General features: G+C 41.1%; 1 protein-coding gene across 1 annotated transcript in view; it reads right to left on the bottom strand.

The window, feature by feature from the left end:
* The window catches only part of Col6a5 (collagen type VI alpha 5 chain), a 119,706-nt gene that overhangs the window by 5,393 nt on the left and 91,654 nt on the right, over nucleotides 1–22,659 (bottom strand). The window contains 1 exon segment of the mRNA XM_045136651.1: nucleotides 2,047–2,736. Coding sequence (XP_044992586.1) covers nucleotides 2,047–2,736 — 690 coding nt within the window.

Here is a 22,659-nt window from a genome sequence, read left to right as displayed (position 1 = left end):
GAGAATTATAGCAAAGAGCTTCTTGAGCCAAGGTCTCTCACAGGACTTGAGGTCACCAATTCAGCTGGTCAAACTAGGTAATCAGCCACAGGGAGATCCTCTTATCTGTCTCAGTGGCGCTGGGATTACACATGTGCACTGCCACACCCAGAATTGTTTAAAATTTATTTTTGTCTATTTATCTGAGAGAGAGAAAGAGAGACAGAGAGAGAGAGAGTGGTCTTACCAGGGCCTCTAGCCACTGCAAATAAACTCCAGGCACATGCTCCTCCTTGTCCATCTGGCTTACATGGGACCTGGGGAATCAAACCTGGGTCCTTTGGCTTTGCAGACCAGCGCCTTAACCACTAAGCCATCTCTCCAGTGCCATATCCAGAATTGGATGTGGATTCTGGGAACCTGAACTCAAGTCCTCATGCTAGCACAGCAAGCCCTTTTCTTGTTGTGCCATCTCCCCAGGCCTGGAGGGTCTTTCTAAGACTTCATGAGTAGGCTAGAGAGATGATTCAGCAGTTATAGGCATTTGCTTGCAAATCCTGACAGCCTGGGCTTGATTCCCCAGTCCCTCCATAAAGCCAGACGCACAAAGTGGCACAAGCATCTGGAGTTCATTTGCAGTTCCCATTCTCTCTGTCTTTTTTTTTCTCTCTTTCTCCCTTCCTCTCTGCTTACAAATAAACAAATATTTTTAAAAAACAATTTCACTGGCTATCAAATCTTCTTTTGGGGAAAAAAATCTTGGGATTTGGAAAAACATTGTTTTTTACTTACTACTCCACATAGCTCCCAAATTCAAGTATTCCTGAGGTCAACATGTGTCCTGGGACTCTGTGTATTCCAGAAAACCTTGATCCCTCTGAAATTCCAGCCAGCTCCCAGTCAGTGCAGCCAACCATTTAGTGGGGCCTCTGCCCAGTTCCTGATTTCCAGCACAGGCCAGAACTTATCAATACTGAACAATCTTGGGCCGCACTATACATATGTATAAAATTACATCCCACGGGCAGCAGCTGAGGCAGCCACTGCCACAGCCTCATGGTGTCAAGATTCCGTTAACAGTCCCCATGTAGCCGTGCCTGGACTAGATGTCTGGGACAGAGACTCTCCAAGACATTTGTGCCAATGGCTCGTAAGAATTCAAGGCAGAACCAAGGACAGTTTATCACGACAGGACAAACTAGCAGTCCTTGGACTGCACACACTGCAGTGGGACTGGTGTGGTTTACAGTAGCAGCATACCCTGTGGAGGGCGTAGTAACCGACGCATAGTCTGATGGACACCAGAGCATCACCCTGAGGTCAGAGTATGTGTGTCTGGAGGGGAAGAGCTGAATCTAGAATTTGCCAGTTATTAACTTGAACTTTTGAACAATTTGTTTAATGAATCTGAGCCTAAATTTCCCCTGTGTATAAAGGGGTCTGGACACTTCCTTTTGAGGGTTGCGCTGAAGATTAAATGACACAATCTGCTCAAGGAACCCAGTACACAGTTACCTGTTCACAGCTTAGACCTAAAGGAAGTCTTTCTTCTTTTTTTTTTTTTTTTTTTTTTTTTTTTTTTTTTTTTAAATTTTTAAATTAATTTATTTATTTGAGAGCGACAGACACAGAGAGAAAGACAGATAGAGGGAGAGAGAGAGAGAATGGGCGCGCCAGGGCCTCCAGCCTCTGCAAACGAACTCCAGACGCGTGCGCCCCCTTGTGCATCTGGCTACGTGGGACCTGGGGAACCGAGCCTCGAACCGGGGTCCTTAGGCTTCACAGGCAAGCGCTTAACCACTAAGCCATCTCTCCAGCCCAGGAAGTCTTTCTTCTATCTGAGGATTTCCAGGCCAAAACCTTGACTGTGCAGCTACTAGCAATGCTCAAGGTCAACATAACCTGTGTTTTGTTTTGATTTTCCCCCCTCGGAGATTTTTCAGTCTGCTCACTCACATTCCATCACTCTTGACTGAAGTGAAGATGGATTGACTAAATCCGCCGACAGACTATATGCAGAGACATTAAATCTATTGCCAAAACAAGAGAAAAGCTTGAATGACTTACGCCTGATTGAATGGACAAATGGCTTGATGAACTTGACGATGTAGTTCCAATCTGGCTTGTGTGTTCGCCCAAGCTGGACTAAGTGATGGTCCAGGGGGTCACTGGCTAATTCTTCTAACTCCCTGTCATTGTGTATGGGACCAAAGGAAAATACAAATATAGAGTAACCTTGACACTTGGCTCTCAGAGACACATTCCTTAAGACTTCTCGGTCTAAAGGGTTGGTCTCACCAGCAGATATCACAAAGATAACTTTGTTTTTCCTTAGATTGGGCATTCCCACAAAGACATTGTCAATTGTCCACTGGAGGGCATGACCAATAAAAACATCTCCACTGAGCTGTTGAAGAGAGTCTTGGAGATGATGCTTCATTTGGTGTCGACTGTTGTAAGTGAGTAAATCAAATTCTAAGTAGGCCGGACATTCTTCAGTGTCGGGCTGATAGCCTGGAGGAGAGTACGTAACGACGGCCACTCTGTCTCCTAAGACAGAGGTCAGCGGGTTGGGGGTGATGTGAAAGTAATCAAGTACTGAGCTTAGAAATGCTTTCACCTCCTTAAATTCATCAACTCCTACTCTTTGGGAAGCATCTATGAGGAAAACTGCATCCATGTAATAGTCTTGAAGAAACGCATCTCCAGGCTTATCATTAAGACCTGATTCTTCTCCTCCACCATGACTTTGATGTCCTGCAAAAGAAAAACAGGACACTCGCAGTAGAATTAACTTGAAGCTCCTAGCCATGAGTGGCAAAACACATGGCATGCAGTGTCACCACTCCTCATTCCCACACCCATGGCAGACATCACCAATCAATCCCAGGGCTTGCTCCTGAGATGTATTCTCCAAATCTGTCTTCACATAGCGCAGAGCTATCTATTGTTACTTGATACATGTTGTCACCTAAGAAACCTATTTCCTTCCCCACCTCAGATTTTTATAAAAGGACTGATTTGACCCCAGGGATCTATTTTCATGTAAGATGAGAAACATGCTACTGTTTTTAGTGCATGGCACATGATTCCAACATTTGAAGTGCACATTTGCATTTTCCTCCACGTTTTATCAAGAGAAGGTATAGATGTCAAAACTACGTTTCACAAATTCATCCATTTTCACACACACATAGGTAAAATGCACCACAAAACAATGTTATGAAAGCAGACATAAATACTGACTTTAGAATCACAGTACTATTTCTATTCACTGCATTCCTAGGGCAAAAAAAAAAAAATCTATTGTTAGATTTGATTTCCAAAATGTTTGTTTAGAAATGTTGCACCCACGTTCATGAGAAATGTTGGTTTACAGTTTTCATTTCATGTTATCTCTTTGTCTGGTGTTGGCATTAGGGTGATCTGGTCCTCCAAAATGAGTTGTTAAATATTCTCTCCTCTTTAACTTCCTAGACAAGTTTGTGTAGAATTATTATTGTTCCTCAGACATTTGTTGACTTTGGCAATGAAATCATCTATGCCTAGAGTCTTCTTCATGGGAAGGTTTGAACTACAAATTCAATTGTGTTGATAGATATAGGCTAGTTAGGTGATTTCTTCTTAAGTGAGCCTTGGTAACTTGTGGATGTAAGAAATTAATGTATTTTACCTCACCTGATTAATATGTAAAAATGAATCATTACGTTTCCTTGCTGCCTTTATTTTATTTTATTTTTATTTATTTACTTATTTTTCTTTTTCGAGGTAAGGTCTCACTCTAGCTCAGGCTGACTTGTAATTCACTGTGAAGTCTCAGGGTGGCCTTGAACTCACAGTGATCCTCCTACCTCTGCCTCACGAGTGCTGGGATTAAAGGCATGCGCCACCACACTCGGCCTTCTTGTTACCTTTTAATGTCTATGGAATATGACTCCTCTCTCATTCCTAATATTGGATATTTCTTCTTTGTTTATTTGAGGCAAGCATGAGAGAGAGAGAGAGAATTGGCACACCAGGACCTCAGCCACAGCACTTGAACTCCAGACGCACACAGCCCCTTGTGTACATGTGTGACCTTGTGTGCTTGTGCCGTTTTGTGCATCTGGCTTATGAGGGACTTGGAGAATCAAATATGAGTCCTTAGTCTTCACAGGCAAGTGCCTTAACTGCTAAGATGTCTCTCTAGCCCAACATTGACTATTTCTATCCTCTCCTTTATCATGGTAAATGTGATTAGAGCTTTTCAATCTTAATGATCCCAAGAAAATAACTTTTGGGTTTATTACCTTTTCGCCACTGTTTTTCCCCAGTTCATTTTTATGACTTCTTCTTACATTTTATTATTTTTCATGATTTACCCTGGGTTTAAAATGTTTCTTCTATTTTTTTCTTTTGGTTTTTCGAGGTAGGGTCACACTATGGTCCAGGCTGACCTGGAATTAACTATGTAGTCTCAGGGTGGCCTTGAACTCATTGTGATCCTCCTACCTCTGCCTCCTGAGTGCTGGGATTAAAGGTGTTCACCACCACGCCCAACTAAAATATTTCTTCTATTTTTAAACATTTTTATTTATTTATTCATTTAACAGAGAAAAAGGGAGAGAGGGAGGAAGGGAGGGAGAGAGAGAGAATAGGCACACCAGGGCCTCAAGACATTGCAAACGAACTCCAGACACATGTGACTCCTTGTGCATCTGGCTAACATGGGTCCTGGGAATCAAACCTGGGTCCCTTTGGCTTTGCAGGCAAATGCCTTAACCACTAAGCCATCCCTACAGCCCTCTTCTATTTTATCTTTTTTTATTTTCAGGTTTCTTGAGAATGGAAATTGAAGTCATTATTTTGTTTTGTTTTTTTCTTTTTGGTTTTTTGAGATAGAGTTTCACTCTAACCCAGGCTGAACTGAAATTCACTATGTAGTCTCAGGGTGGCCTCAAACTCACAGTGATCCTCCTGCTTCTGCCTCCTGAATGCTAGGATTAAAGGTGTGTGCCACTATGCCTGGCTGAAGTCATTTTTTGAAGTCTCTCTTCTTTCTTACTTAATGTTAAAATTTCCTTCAAAGCCCAAGGCTAGAGTGAGACCCTACCTTAAAAATCAAAACCAAAAAATCCTTCTAAGTATAACTCTAATGGAAACTAACAAATTCTGGTATACTGATTTTAGTTTCATCCATTTCAAAAATTTTCTAATTTCCTTCTTTCATCATGGGTTATTTTAAAGTGTTTCATTTATTTTTTAAAAGCTTAGGGATTTTTCAAAGATATTTCTGCTCTTTATTTTTAATTTAGTTCTGTTTTGGTCAGAAAATATCCTTGGTATGACTTTAATTCCTTTAAATCTCAAGTGTTATGTGATGATACACAGTATGGTCTATTTTGATAAGCATTTTATAAGCACTAAAAAACAATGTGCATTCTACTCTTAAGTGGAGTGTTCTAGAAATGCCAAATAGGTCAAATTAACTCATAGTCTTGTTAAAAAAAAATCTACCACATGTCTGCTGATTTTCTTGTCTATGTTTTTCTATCAGTTATCAGGAGAGAATATTGAAACTCATTGATGTCCATTCTAGTTTGGGTTTTCTTTTAATTATTTTCATTTATTTATTTGAGAGAGACAGAGAGAAAGAGGAAGATAGAGAAAGAGAGAATGGAAGTACCAAGTCTTCCAGCTAATGCAAATAGACTCCAGATGCATATGCCACTTTGTGCATCTTACATGAGTACTGGGGAATCAAACTTGGGTCCTTTGGCTTTGCAGGCAACAACTAAGCCATTTCTCCAGCCCTCATTCTAGTCTTTAATCTTTCCATTTTTTAAATTATTTTGAGAAAGAGAGAGAGAGAGAGAGAGAGAGCATACCAGGGCCTTTAGCCACTACGAATGATCTCCAAACGTGCCTGCCGCCTCGTGCACACTGCAACACTGTGAGCTTGTGTCACTGTGCATCCGGCTTATTTGGGAACTGGAGATTAGAACATGAATTCTTAGGCTTTCAGAAAAGCACTTTAACAGCTAAGCCAATCCTCCAGCCCTCTTTCCACTTTTTACTTTAGTAATTTTTTATTGCTACATCTTCACATGCAGTATTGTTTTTCTTTGCTAATTTAAATCTCAACTGCCACTAATCTACCCTGTGTATTGTTCACCTTGGGCATTATAATTTCATCTCTACAAATGTTATCTGAATCTCTTTTGACATGGGCTCTGCCTCATCCCAACTGTAACATATTGTTATGGTTCGAACCTAAAATGGTTTCTACAGACTTAGCATTTCTCAAGCAAGGGCCTTTAATCTCTGAGCCATCTCTATAGCCCAAGACTCACGTTTTGAATGCTAGGACCCCGTCTATTTTGAAGACTGTAGCGCCTCTAGGAGGTGGGGCCTGCCTGGTAGAAGAAATCACTGGAGATGGGATATGGAATGCAGTTAGAACTGTTTTGATACTATGCTAATTTTAACATCTGTATCAAGTCTGGTTTGGTTTTAAGCAATTATACCCTTCATTGCAGGTCAAGTTTTTCTGAACGTTTCATGTCTGGTATTTTAAAATTCTCCTTCTTGGGATAATTTTGCATACACACACACATATATATACATATATGCATATGTGTATATATGTGTGTGTATATATGCATATATATGTATATATGTGTATATATGTGCATATATATGTATATGTGCATATATATGTATATATGCGTGTGTGTATATATATGTATGTATATATCTGTGTCCTGGAAAGAAGTTAAACCACATGGAAAGAGTTTGGTCCTTTTTGTGTCATGCTGCTACGATTTGTTGGTGAGTCTGGAGCAGAGGTTAATATGAGGCAAATTATTTCCAGCCGTGAAGGCAAACCCTTACTGAGTTCCCTGAAGTTCTCACAACACTCCATCAATTGTGAGTCTTTCCAGCCTTGCTGGTGGGCTCTACCCCTGGCCCTCTGCATGCGAGGCTCTGTACTCTTTTCAGATGGCTCCGACCCTGGTCTAAAGTGATGTCCTCACACACATGTTCTGCTTCTCATGCCATCAGCACTCTTCTTGGGACACTGCCTGTAGATCTCTGGGATTCTCTCTCTCTACAGTTCTCTCCTCAAGGGTCCTCTGTCCTGTGACATCGTAACCCCCTAGGTTCCCTGGATTCTCCTATCTGTCTCCTCCACCTCTGGGAATTCACTGGCCCCACCTGAATTCTCTTTTCCTGTGCCATGCCATGGAAACTCTCTTCAGGAAACTGAGGCAATGCCTATTCGCCTTATTTGTTACCCATCTCTCAGGAGCACATCTTTCATTTTTCAATATCCATTGTCTTAACAAACTGTGGCTTCATCGATATATTCTTCCTGTTGGCTGTATAAGGGAGGAGGCAAACTTGGATAGTTCTAAGAGGTGGAGATTTACCACCCTGTTTGAGATGTTCTGTGTTGCCTTCCTTCTCACAAAGGAGCCAAAACTGGTTGTGTATATACCAAATCCTTCCTTCACCAATCCATCAGGACTTTGAATCTCATGAGCATGTTTGAAATGTGCAAGTCTCCCATTCCCCCAGCAGGAACCTAGTTTCAAACTCTTCCTAAAACTTCTGGTTGAAATTGGAGGTCACAATGAAACAAGAATGCTATCTAAAAACATCTAAGTCCCTCAACTACAGTATGCTGGGAACCGTAAAGATTAATGGAACGGACATTTCCGCTGTGGTGGTTTGCAGGTAAAATGTCCCCCGTAACTCATGAGTTGGAACACTTGACCCCCCCAGTGCTGTGTGGGAAGGTTGCACAACCTTGAAGAGATGGAGCCTTGTTGGAGGAAGTGTGTCGCCAGGGCGGGCCTTGAGGTTTTACAGTCCAACCCCATTTGTATCCATCCCTCTCTACGTCCTCCATGCTGGTGTGATGGGACCCTGGCCTCCTGCTCCGGCCAAGCTTTCCCCAGCCACCATGGTGGATTCTGTTCTCTGGAACCGTAAGCCAGAGCAAGCTCCTTCCTTCCCTAAATTGCTTCCGGTCAGATATTTTGTCCCAGCAACGAAAAGGTAATTGATACATTAAGTATTATCTACTCCATCACCAAAATCTCCATTTTTCACATTTTTTTTTAAGGCCAACCAACACTTTTACTAAAGAATTTCACAAATGTTCTGGTAGAAAAGGAGACTTACTTACAATAGTAGTGGAATATTTTCTTATGCAGATCACTTTTTTCCCTAGTTTTTCCTTTTATAAATGAGTAAAAATCTCAGTCATTTCCCAAAGTACCCAGCAAAAATATACATTTTTTTTCCCCTCACGAGGCATATTTCACCTACAAAGTTTCTAAAAATATGTTCCCTTGCCACTTGCTACTTGCAGGATTAGCATAGAAACTTTTTTAAAAGACTAAATATAGATGACTATGCCTTGAAAATGCTAAAATTTAGTCAAATGTAAAGTGTGAATATTCTCTTTTGAGTCAAAAGTCATCTTACTCAGGGAGACAGGGACTTCAGATATATTTTACTTCAAGAAAACCTGGCAGAAGCATGGGAATAAAACTTAGTCATCGCTCACAGCAATGTTCCCGTATTTTCCAAAAATGTCAAAGAACCAAACTCCTACCTTCAATTCTGCAGAACTTCTTTGGAATGGCAGAGGAGGAAGAGCTGCCCCACTCTGTTATGGATAGACTTTGGGTGAAATCATGGATCTGGCTGGATTTCCAGGGAAGCACCTCCTCTCCCCCGAGATTAATCTAACCTTGGCCAAGGATGTAAGCCATCAAGCCAAGTGTACACGGCACAGCATCGTAAGGGGCAAGAGGGGGTGGGAGAAAAGTTGACGGAGGAAGAGTCTCAGGGGCATGGGCCCTTTAGCTGGGTTCATGTGTTCTCTGAGGCAGCTCTGCTGTCTGCCAAGGCCTGTGTGGGAAATCGGAATCTCAAGACTTGCACAAGTTACCCAGTGGTCTGCCTTGGAATTTTTTTTTCAGGGACCAAAATTCACTGTGCAATTTCCATAAGTGAGCCTCACCGAGGTTACCTGATCTATAGGGTTCTGCCCACATGAACTATAGCTTATAGTTTTCAAGTTAAGATTTTTTTTTAATGACTTCTCGTGGGTTGACAATGCTTTCTTTTGCATTTCTACTTCCTGGGTGCTAAATGGAATGGTTCCATCTGCTTCAGGTGGAAGTACACATCTTCTCTCATTGAGTCATCTTTTTAGAATTATGAGAGTAGAATTATCATAACCCCCATTTACAGATGAGCAAACTGAGGTTTGGAGTGGGTAGATGACTTGGCCAAGAAATAACTATAGCCTATAAAAGGTAGAATCAGAATCTGAACTCAGCTTTGTCTAAATGCCTAACTCCTTCACACAAACTAGTCATCACTCAGGAGGGGAGGGTAGAGATGATAGGGCACATATTCACCATGCCAGAAAACACCATGGGCCCATTTTCAAGAATAAGGTTTTTAGTCCATTGCTTCTAACAGAAGCCACTAGAGAATATTTTTATTCTAAAAGTAGTTATTTAAATTAGCAGTCCTTTCTTTTCTAGGCATTATAGAGCAGTGGCTTGGAGTTTGAGTCTTCTCTCTGCTCACTCTGTGATCCTGCATGCTTTTTATGCCACAGTTACACTACCTAAGACATTTTACTAACATACTGCAACCCTTGCAAAGTTTCTTTAAGAATTGAATACTTTGGGCTAGAGAGATGGCTTAGTGGTTAAGTGTTTGCCTATGAAGCCTAAGGACCCTGGTTTGAGGCTCAATTCCCCAGGACCCATGTAAGCCAGATGCACAAGGTAGAACATGCATCTGGAGTTCATTTGCTGTGGCTGGAGGCCCTGGTGTGCTCATTCTCTCTCTCTCCCCCTCTTTCTCTGCCTGCCACTCTCAAATAAATAAAATAAAATAAATCTTTTTAAAAAATTGAATAGGACACTGTGAATAAAGTAAAGAGGCAACCTACAGAATGGGAAAAAAATCTTTGCCAGCTATACATCTGATAGAGGATTAATATCTAGGATATACAAAGAACTCAAAAAATTAAATAAAAATTGAACAAGCCAATTAAAAAATGGGCTATGGAGCTAAATAGAGAGTTCTCCAAAGAAGAAATATGGATGGCATATAAGCATCTACAAAAATGTTCTACATCCCTAGTCATCAGGGAAATGCAGATTAAAACTACATTGAGATTCCATCTCACTCCTGTCAGATTGGCTACCATCATGAAAACAAATGATCATAAATGCTGGCGGGGATGTGGAAAAAGAGGAACCCTTCTACACTGCTGGTGGGGATGCAATCTGGTCCAGCCATTGTGGAAATCAGTGTGGAGGTTCCTAAGACAGCTGAAAATTGATCTACCATATGACCCAGCCATAGCACTCCTAGGCATATATCCTAAGGACTCATCCCATTTCCTTAGAAGTACATGTTCAACCATGTTTATTGCTGCTCAATTCATAATAGCTGGAAAATGGAACCAGCCTAGATATCCCTCAACTGATGAGTAGTTAATGAAGATATGGCACATTTATACAATGGAGTTCTACTCAGCGGTAAAGAAAAATGAAGTTATGAAATTTGCAGGAAAATGGATAGATCTGTAAAGGATTACACTAAGTGAGGTAACCTAGGCCCAGAAAGCCAAGCACTGCATGTTCTCCCTCATATGTGGATCCTAGCTACAGATGATTGGGCTTCTGTGTGAGAAGGAGAAAACTCAGTAGCAGAGGCCAGTAAGTCATAAAGGAGATATAAAGGGAAGAGAAAGGAAGGGAGAAGGGTACTTACTAGGTTGGTATCATATATATGTAAGTAGAAGAATAGATTAACGAGGGTGAAAAGGCCCAAAATGAGGTCAGGGGAAGAGACTGAGTAAAGGAAAGGTGGAGGGAGGGCTAATTAAAATCTAAGAGGATACAAATAAATCATATGAAATCCTCTGGTTTTGGACAATGGGACACTCAGGAGCCATAGATCATTGTTAGAAAAATATTCAGTGCCAGGAATGGGATACCTCCAGTGAGTCGTTGGACAGTGAGGTCCCTGATGCCCCCAAAACATTATAGGCTATTGGTGAGGCCCTTGGTTTCCCAGCAGCAATAGATGGTAAGACCCTATTGCTAAAGACTCCGTATACTTGGGCGCAAGGCCACTGAGATATCCTGCTGGAACTGAGCTGATAACCTCCTCCATGTAGACCAGCTGACAGAAAGCTGGAAGAAGCCATTGTACATGTAGTTCAATGAGAGAAAGAGATACCACCAGTAAAGATACTCAACAGTGGACACTGCAAGCCTTATAATTGGCCAGCCAGGCCAAATGAGCCAACGGGTGCAATAGAGGCACATCTGTCATGGTGGAAACCAACTGCCCTCCAATTAGACTAGAGGCCTGCTCCATGGGAGGGAATACATCCCTGATACTGAAAACTTAAAACAGGGATAGTCATGAGCCCTAGGGGTATGACATCTGCTGATGTCTGGATAAATGTGTGTGTGTGCATATATATATATATATATATATATGTATGTATATACATATATATACTATGCTTATCAAACTGCCCAGTAAGCACTTCTCTTAATATTCATACCCTTATATTAATGCTACTCTCACTTTGGGTAGAGAATCTTCTCTTTTCAGATGGCAGTGACCTTGGGATGACTCAGAAGGTATCATAGTGCTGGAAAGAAGTGACTGGAGTACTGAGTAACATCTCAATCACACCTTCCAAGGCTCAGGGTCTAATGCGGAAGAGGTGGTGGAAAGAATGTAAGAGCCAAAGGAAGGGTAGGACTCCTTACAACGTGCTCCCTCCAGACACAAAATGGACTGGATATCCATGACCTCATAGTGCCTGACACTACCTACACAAGACCATCATAAGAGGAGGAAAAGACCATGACATCAAAATAAAACAAAGACTGATTGAGTTGGGGGGGGGGGATATGATGGAGAATGGAATTTCAAAGGGGAAAGTGGGGGGAGGGAGGGTATTACCATGGGATATTTTTTATAATCATGGAAAATGTTATTAAAAAGTGAGAAAAAAATTGAATAGTTTGCACAGTGCACGGTATATCCCAAGTGCTACACAAATTTAATTTTTAGGATAAAAGCAAATATAAAATCTTAGGCATCTAGGAGTTCTATGATGACATATTCTGAAGATTTTCATAAGAACTGCCAAAGTCTATTGTTACAACTTACATACCGACATGTTTACACGCATGCTCTCCAACGTGAGAAGTATGACCGGGGGAGATAATTTAGTCAATAAACTACTTTCCTTAGCAGCATGAGGACTGAAGTTTAGAACTAATGTAAAAAAGAAAAAAAGCCAGATATGCTGGTCAATGCTTGTAATGTTGGTTCTACAGAGAAACAGGAAGTTTGCTGGCCTGGTAGTCTAACGTCCCTGGTGAGTTCCAGGCCACTGAGAGACTCTGTCTCAAACAAAAAAGGTGGATAAAATATAAGGAGCAATTCCTTAAGTTGTCCCCTGGTTTCCACATGAACACATACATGAGAAAGAGCGAGAAATGGGGGGAGGAAGGAAGGAATCAAGGAAGGAGAAGGAAGAGAAGGAGGGAGGAGGAGGGTGACTGTTGTTGCTCTGCAATGCTTATCTCGAGAGGAGTTGGCAGTCCGTCCTCCTTTATCCCTCCAACGCAGGCCTGTCCTCCCTTCTGCCTGGTGAGGTCACTGGAGGGGCTCAGGGCTGGGGGAGGAGGGAGGCAGGCGCAGTGTGTGTCTCTGACTGCGTGCCACAAGTTTTAAGCCAGAAGAAAATACAGACAGTTCACATGTGCTTGTTATTCTGTGTAAGATATTATTCCCCCTTTGCCTAAATAAGTATAAATAACTGTTTAAGATAATTTCATCCTTTTCCCCAAAGCCAGAACAAATGTCCATTTTGGCCTTGACTTTTCTAGGCGGCTCTTAGAGGACAACAGCAACTCTTGGGGACCATTTCATGGCCTGAAACAAGTGGTGGCAGAAAGTACCCGCATGCTGGGGAAAGAATGCAAGCTTGGGGGTCACTATGCCTGAACCCCCTGTACCTGCTGCTTGGTTTTTCTGTCGTTGCTGTTGCTCTTGTTGACATAGAGTTTTAGGTATCATTATGGAATTTTCAAGCACACTTTGTTTAAATTTATTTTTCTTCCCTTTCTTCTCCCAGATCCCTTTATTCTATCTTTTATTCTCCCCCAGCTCTGTTCCCTTGCCACATGCGCCCTCTCACCCTTCCCCCGCCCTCCTTCCTTGCCATCTCTTATTGCTCTAGCACATGTATGCACTGGAACTTTGCTTGGTAGTAAGGACAAAAAAGCTTACAAAGTTTCCATGAAAGAAAAATAGATGGCTCTGGCAAGAATTATACTAAGCAAGATACCTCAGACTCGGATGGCCCTTTGGTTTTAGCGGGAATTATTCTGTGCTTTTTGTTTACAGGTGATTGTGGTGGTTTGATTCAGGTATCCCCCATAAACTTATGTGTTCTGCATGCTAGGTTCCCGGGTGATGGAGATTTTGGAATTAACACCTCTTGGAGGCAGTTTATTATTGGGGGCAGGCTTATGGGTATTAAAGTCAGCTTCCCCTTGCTAGTATTTGGCATGCTCCTCTGCTCCTGTTGTCCACCTTATGTTGGCCAAGGGGTGATGCCCACCCTCTGCTCATGCCATCATGTTTCCCTTCCATCATGGAGCTTTCCCTTGAGTCTGTAAGCCAGCCAAAATAAACCTTTTTTTTTTTTTTTTTTCACACAAGCTGCTCTTGGTTGGGTGATTTCTGCCAGCATTGCAAACCTGACTACAACAGTAATTTTATAGGCAGATTTTTTAAATTAAATTTTTAAAACACTAGAAATGTGTCTCCAAATTATTTTAAAATAGTAGGGCTAGAGAGATAGTTCAGTAGATAGGAGCATTTGCTCTAGAGTTCAGTTCCCAATGCTTATATAAAAAGCTGAGCATGCCACACATGTCTGTAACCTCAGCACCGAGTGACGTGGAGACAGGAAGGTTACTGGTGCTCACTGGTCAATCAGTCTAACCAAAAAATGATGTGAGCTCCAGGTTCAATGAGAGATCCCATCTCAAAGAAATAAGGTAGAAGAGGCCAATTTACATCCTTCTCTGGCTTTCACATACGTGCAACATACATGTATATCAGCCACATGCATTTTTGTACATATATGTGCATATGCTGCAGCCCTCACAACACACAACACATACTATACACACATACACTAAAAACAAAGAAATAAAATAACTCCCCAACAACAATAACAAAAAAATCCAAGAAAAAAGACCCAGGCGTGGTGGCACATGCCTTTAATCCCAGCACTTGGGAGGCAGAAGTAGGAGGATCACCGTGAGTTCAAGGCCACCCTGACACTACTGAGTGAATTTCAAGTCAGTCTGGGCTACAGGGAGACCCCACTTTGAAAAACCAAATATAGATAATAATCCCCAAATAGTGATATAATTGAACATTTTCAAATTTGACAATTATATATATTTCATCATTTGTAAATCCAGAAATGTCATCACAAAGCAATGTGACATGCATAGTTAAGAGTCAGCTTGGTGGGCTGGAGAGATGGCTTAAGCAGTTAAGTCACTTGCCTGTGAATGCCTAAGGACCCAGGTTCAATTCCCAAGATCCTATGTTAGCCAGACGCACATGGTGATGCATGCATCTGAAGTTTGTTTGCAGTGGCTAGAGGCCCCAGCACACTCATTCTCTCTCTCTCTCATAAATAAAGAAATAAAAATTAAAAAAATATTTCTTAAAAAGATTCAGGTTGGTGCTGGGGAGATGGCTGAAGGGGTAGAGTGTTTTCTATGCCAACATGAGGGCCTGAGATTGGATCCCCAGCACCCAAGTAAAACAATGCGTGTGAAGTGCTAGGAAGATGGATATGGGAGAATCCCTAGTGCTTACTAGCTAGAAAGTGAATCAGTGAGCTCTAGGTTCAGCAGGAGACCCCATCTCAAAGATAAGAGATAACTGAAGTTGACTGAAGCAGATACGTGATATCTACCTCTGGCCTCCACACACTTGAACAAACACATGCATGCACACCTGCACACACGTGTGTGCCCACAAACATATGAACATGCATACACACCTTCATACAAAGCATACACACATATACTGCAAAAAAAAAAAAAAAACCGAGCTTATGTCTGGAGAGATGGCTCAGCAGTTAAAGTAATTACCTACAAAGCCTAAGGACCCAGGATTGATTCCCCAGGACCCACGTAAAGCCAGATGCTCAAGGTGGCTTGTGTGTCTGGAGTTCGTTTGCAGTGGCTGGAGGCTCAGGCATGCCTATTCTCTCCCTCTCTCTCTCAAATTAATTAATTAATTAATTAATAATAAAATGCTTTAAAAATCAGCTTTTAAATACAAATGGCCATAGGCTTAAGTCCTGACTCTCTCACTTATACTTTATATGATTTGCATGTGATTCCTAACCTTTGTGTCAATGTCTTCATCTGCAAAGTGGAGTCATAAAATCAATAGCCTTTTGTAAAAACTAAACGAAATCCTGTATGAAAAGAGAACTTATGTCAGTGTCTTTAGAAGACAAGATTAAGGAATATAATCATTTTTATTTTAAAAAATCAAATGAAACAATGTCTGTAAAATACTTCCACAGTGCCCAGCCCCTCATGGCATCCAAAGGGCAATGACTCCTGTGGTTACGCTTATTTCTAACGCGCTATTGAATGAATTTCGGTCAAGTGAGACAGTATGTGCAATACCTTGAGAACTATGTTGCATGGTATGAATAGCTGCCTCAAATCATTCCATTTATATTTTTATTGATGTAAATATTTCCTGACATTTATTAGTTATTTTTTTCTTCTACACACTGAACATGTCAGCAAACAATCAGTCCTTTGGAGACAGGGCCTTTGTCTAAATCCTTTTTTAATCTCCTAGTTTCCCTAAAGTGTCAAGCTCAGGCCCTAACTCAGATAATAATCACGGGAAAAATCCATCTAAATATTTAACAGAGCTCTTTCTTATGGTAAACACACATGGAAACTGCTACCATGACAACCAGCCACTCACCCATGCAAGCCAGATGCACATGGTGGCACATGCATTTGGAGCTCATTTGCAGTGGCTAGACAACTTGGTGTTCCTATCCTCTATCTGTCTGCCTCTCTCACACAAATAAATAAATAAAAATAAGATTTTTTAAAAAGACAAAATACACACAATCCATAGGCTCAGATTTATTTTAAAGGTTAAATTTATAAACATATCATCCTTAGCCCTGAGACACTATTATGCCAGGCTATCACAATCTGACATAATCCTTCATGGAACCCCCCCTACATCCTTCAGAAATTGGGTGGGGTGGAATTTACTTTCTTCCCGCTAAAGATATGAAAAAATAGTTTCTTCAAGCAAATTGGACCTTAAACTGGCTGCAAGTGTCTTGATTTTCAGACATCTGCAAAACAAAATGAAAAGCCTTACTTTTATTTCTGAATTATGACCATGGATGATGGCTGCATTGATGACCTTGTCTCCTCTCCTCATCTCTGCTTTCCTTCCCCCTTTATCTCTCTCTTCTTTCCTCCCTCTCTCTCTCTCTCTCTCCTTCCCTGAAATGATCCATATTTCTCAATTCCTAGACTTTGATATGTTTACCTACTAACAAAACCATCACAACTGAAAATTCACTGTGCTGGGACTGTGCCAAAACACATTTTATTCTTCTTCATAAGCCAAACAATAATGAATTCCTGTGCCTCAAGGATCACTGTAATCCCCATGTCATTAAATAAACAACCCAAATTAAGAATATCCATTCAAAAGAACAAACAGCTATTCCTTTTGCTTAGGCTATCCCTATATGAGAATGTAAAACTGTTTCAACGAAATCACATGCATGCTTAATGCATTAACAAAATGGGATTACACATATCCAATTTTAAAGCAAATATACTTTTCATCTAATCTTTGAATTTTAAGTTCTTTATTGTAGCTTTTAAAAGGCAAACTTGACTGTTTTTAAAATAAAGTGCAAATGCTTGCCTATCAGAAATACTTGTGGGGACATATGGCATGAAATTGACCCCCTTTCACACTCACACTGGCATAGTCTAACTATATACCAGTCCCTTGCACACAGTACTTCAAATGCTGGCGTTCTGGTTAGGTGTCAGTTTTAAACTGCTAAATCTTGATCATAGTTACTTTGTCATTAAAATATGTACAGAATGGGCCTGGGAAGATGGCTCAGCAGTTAAAGGTGCATGTTTACAAGCATGCTGGCCCAGGTTCAATTTCCCAGCATCCATGTAAAGCTAGATGCAAAGTGGCACAAGTGTCTGTGATGCCAATGTATGTATGGCAACAGGAGGCAGAGCCAAGAGAACCCAGAATCTTATGGGCCATCTAGACTGGCACATGCATGGTAGAAAACAAACAGTAAAGGAGATACCTTGTCTCAAGCATGGTGTGAAGAGAGAACTAACACTCCAAAGCTGTCCTCAGATTATCAGATATGCACAGTGACATGAATATGCACACATAGACACACACACACACACACACACACAGGCACACACACACACACGCACAGGCACACTTACTTTATATTCCATATAGAGGTAGAGTATGGCATGGTGGGTTCTTTCCATTGTTTTTTAGCACCTCAAAGTAAAACTTATACCCCTCAAGGAATCACAAACTAGGGGGCAGGCCAAGTTTTATAAATCATTATAATCTCCTCTTTGCCGTGATATTCTCTATCTTCTTTCTATATCACCCCAATCTTCTAAGTTATATATTCTATAGAAATCTTAAACCTGGTTAAGAATATCAGGGATGATGAGGCTGGACAGATGGCTTAGCAGTTAAGGTGCTTGCCTGAGAAGCCTAAAGACCCAGGTTCAATTCCCCAGGACCCACGTAAGCCAGATGCACAAGCCAGCCGCATGCATACGGAGTTTGCTTGCCGTGGCCAGAGGCCCTGGTGCAGCCATTCTCTCTCTTTTTCTCATAAATAAATAAAAATAGAATGTAAATTTTCAAAAGGAGTATCAGGGATGATAGTAGGATGGTAGATCTTTTCCTTTCCCTTTTTGCCTCCCGGCCAGTATGGGGTGGACAGATCTCTTCATGATGTTACTGCGTGTGCCACCACACTCCCAAAGCGCCTGGACCAAGTAACCATGGGCTGAAACCCCCGAGACTGCACAGACCATATTCCCATGCTTACTCACACTGGAGCAGCCTTATTGGAAGTTGGGTCATGCCTGGAAGGAATGGTCAGTTACCTGCCAGTTAACTTTGAGCCAGCTGGTGAAAGTCAGGTGGAGAGTGCACCAAGAAGGGCATTATCTTCACAACTGAGCACAGCGGGTATGCCACTCCTGACGTTAGCATTCTACTCTGGGAATAATATAGTAAGTCACACCAGGCACCCTGGACTGAGATGATAACTTCTTAACTACACTCCTACAAATACAGTTGATAAAACAAACAAAAAAAAATTCAAGCAATGAAATAACTCAAGATGTGGACATCTTGCCGGGTGTGGTGGCGCACGCCTTTAGTCCCAGCACTCGGCAGGAGGTAGAAGTAGGAGGATCACCATGAGTTTGAGGCCACCCTGAGACTGCAGAGTTAATTCCAGGTCAGCCTGAGCCAGAGTGAGACCCTACCTCGAAAAAAAAAAAAAAACAAAACAAAACAAAGCAAAACAAAAATGTGGACATCTCAATGCAGTGATATAAGGAATACACACACACACACACAAATCAAGCCAACATAATTCCTTCAAAATTCCATAGTAATGACCTCCAGCAAGAGTGAATTAGATGAAATGCCAGACAGAGAAATATATATAGAGAGAGATTACAAGTATATTCAAAGAAATCAAAGAGAAATAAGCTAAATGAAATAGGAGTTAAATACAAGCTATAAAGAGATAGAAACACTAAAGAAAGACTAATTTGAAATACTGGAAATGAAGAACACAGTAAGTCAAATAAAGACTCCATAGAAAGCCACACCAATAGCATGAGTCAAGGCAAGAATGTGTGATATGTGAGCTTGAAGTCAAGATGGAGAACAGCAAGAAGAAAGATAAATTAATAAGAGGTATGAGTGGGACTTTCAAGACATTCAGGACACCTTGAGGAGATCAAATCTAAGACTGCTGGGCAAAGAAGAAAGAGAAAATTTTCAGTCTAAAAGCATAGTAATTATTTTCCACATGGTTATTAAAAAAATAACTTCCAGGGCTGGAGAGATGGCGTAGCGGTTAAGCGCTTGCCTGTGAAGCCTAAGGACCCCGGTTCGAGGCTTGGTTCCCCAGGTCCCACATTAGCCAGATGCACAAGGGGGTGCACGCGTCTGGAGTTCGTTTGCAGAGGCTGGAAGCCCTGGCGCGCCCATTCTCTCTCTCTCCCTCTACCTGTCTTTCTCTCTGTGTCTGTCGCTCTCAAATAAATAAATAAAATTTAAAAAAAAAAAAAAACTTCCAAAAATGAGGGAAAGAGAGGCAATACAAATACAGGAGGCATTTAGAACACCAAACAGAAAAGACCAGAAAGAGCCTCCTCATATCATATCATGATTAAAGTACTAAAGATAGAGGCCAAAGAAAGGGTATTGAAAGCAGTGATAGGGAAGCACTCACTTACAAGAGCAGTCCCATCAGAATCGTAACAGATTTCTCACAGAAAAGTTAAACGCCACCAGTGCTTCTCCAGCTATTCCATAAAATAAGGAAGGAAGAAACACTACCAAACTCCTTTGATGAAGCCAGTATTGCACCGATAGCAAATCAAGTAAAGACACAACAAAAAGAAGAGGAAAATTAGAGCCCAATTTCTCTCATGAATACACATGCAAACTTTCTCAACAAAATACTTGCAAACTAAATATAGGCACCCATCAAAAATATTACTCACCATGATCAAACTGCTTTTATTCCAGAGATGCAGGGATGGTTCAACATACACAAGTTGTAATACACTACATAGAAATGGACTCAAGGACAAAAATCACAAGATCATCTCAACAGATATAGAAAGGCATTTAACAAAAATCCAGTATCGCTTTGTGATAAAAGTCCTAAAGACTGGTAATAGAAGGAACAATAAATAAATCTCAGATACAACAAACTTATAGCCACCATTATACTAAATGGGAAAAGAAACCCAAAACATTTCCACTAAGATCAGGAACAAGACCAAGGTATTCATTTTCTCTACTTTTATTTACTGTAGTGCTGGAAGTCTTAGCTAGAGCAATAAGATAAGAGAAGAAAACAAAAAAAAAGGGATACAAACAGGAAAGGAAGAAGTCAAATCATCTTTATCTGCAGATGATATGATTCTATACCTACAGGACCCTCAACACTCAGCCAGAAAACTTATAGAGATGATAAATGCTTCAGCAGGATGCAAAATTACAACACTGAAATTAATAGCCTTCCAATGTACCAATAACAAACGTGCTGGGGATGAGATCAGCGGAGCACTCACATTCATAATCACCTCACAAAAACACCTTGCAATAAACCTAACCAAGGAAATGAAAGACCTCACAATGAAAGCTTTCACTCAAGAGAGAAATTGGAGAAGGCACTAGGAAATGAACAGATATCCCATGCTCATGAATTGGAAGAATCAATATTGTGAAAATGGCTGTCTTAGGCTGCAGGATGGCTTAGTAGTTAAGGCACTTGCCTGTAAAGTCAAAGGACTCAGGGTCGATTCCCCAGTACTCATGTAAGCCAGATACACAAGCGGTGCATGCATCTGGAGTTTGTTTGCAGTGGCTAAAGCCCTTGGCACACCCATTTCCTATCTCTCTCTCCCTCTCTCTCTCTCTCTCTCTCTCTCTCTCTCTCTCTCTCTCTCTCTCTCTCTCTCTCTTTCTCCCTCCCTCCCTCTCTCTCCTTTTTCTCTTTCTTCCCCTCTCAACAAAAATAAATAAAACATTAAAAAAATTAAAAATAAAATAGATATCTTTCCAAAAGCAATCTACAGATTTAATGCAATCCCCATCAAAATTACAATGGCATTCTTCACTGAAATAGAAAAAAATAAATGGATAATCCTATGGCTTGTGGTGCATGCCTTTAATCCTAGCACTTGGGAGGCAGAGGTAGAAGGATTGCTATAAATTTGAGGCCAGCCTGGGACTACTAAATGAGTTCCAGGTCAGCCTGGGCTACAACAAGACTCTATCTTGGAGGGGAAAAAAACCCCTAAAATTCAGTTGGAAGCACAAAAGACCTTGGATGGCCAATGCTGAGCCCAAAAAGTAAATAGATAGATAGATAGATAATTGATAGATAGATGATAGATAGATAGATAGATAGATAGATAGATAGATAGATAGATAGATAGATGGAGAAAATAAATTTGGAGGTATCACCATACCTGTTTCTAGGCATATTACAGAGCCAACATAAGAAAAAACAGCATGGTACAAGCATAAAAATCGACGTGTAGATCAACGGAACAGAAAAGAAGACAAGATATACACCCACACAGGCACAGACATTTGATTTTTTTTTTTTTGACAAAACTACTCACTGAAGATGCTAGAGAGACGGATTAGCTGTTAAGCGTGCTTCCTGTGCAAACACAGGGGACTGAAACCATCTGAGTTTGAATCGACAGAACCCACAGAAGCAGCTGGGTGGGGCAGGTACACCTGTAATCCCAGGCCCACAGGGGAGCAAAGAGACCAGCGAATTGCCCCAGCTCATGCAAAGCAGCAAGCTCCGGTATAAGGAAGAGACTCCAGCTCAAAGAAGAACCATGGAAGAGCAATACAGCAGGACAGCCATCACAGGCATCTGCAAGGCACACCAACATTCATACCCCACATGCATCACACAACACACACACACACATGCAGACACACACACACACACACACACACACACACACAGGCACAATAATAAAAAAAATGGGACTTCCATGAAATTAAAAAGTCTTTTGGACAGCAAAAGAAACTGTTAACCCTCTGAAGACACAGCCTACGTACTAAGGGGAAAAACTCTACTTTCTATGCATCTAACAAAGGATTGATTCTAGAATAGTCAAAGAATTTAAAAACTTGATAAGAAATCAAACAACTCAATGGAAAAATGAACTAAAGAACTGGACAGGGAGTTCTCAAAAGAAGAAATACAAACAGGTTATAAATATTTTAGAAGTGTTCAACAGCTTTAACCATCAGGAAAATACAAACAAAACTACTATGAAGGGGCTGGAGAGATGGCTCAGAGGTTAAAGGGGCTTGCTTGCAAGGTCTGATGGCCCAGGTTCAATTCCCCAGTGTCCATATGAAGCCAGATGCTCAAAGAGTTCAAAGAGTTCAGTTATAGTGGCAGGGAGCCTTGCTGTGCCCAAACACACACACACACACACACACACACACACACTCTCTCTCTCTCTCTCTCTTTCTCTGCCACTTTCTCTCTACCTTTCTGTCTCTCTCAAATAAATAAACCACTTTGAGATTCCATCTCACTCAGGTCAGAATGGCTATCATCAAAAAACTAAATGAGAACAAATGCTAGGCAAAGGTAGAGAAAGAACAAAACTTGATTTACTGTGGGTAGGAATATAAATTGGCACAGCCATTGTGGAAATTAGTGTGGAGATTTCT

The sequence above is a fragment of the Jaculus jaculus genome, chromosome 17 (genome assembly GCF_020740685.1).
Source record: "Jaculus jaculus isolate mJacJac1 chromosome 17, mJacJac1.mat.Y.cur, whole genome shotgun sequence".
NCBI lineage: Eukaryota > Metazoa > Chordata > Mammalia > Rodentia > Dipodidae > Jaculus > Jaculus jaculus.
This window is presented reverse-complemented; position numbering and strand designations above follow the sequence as displayed.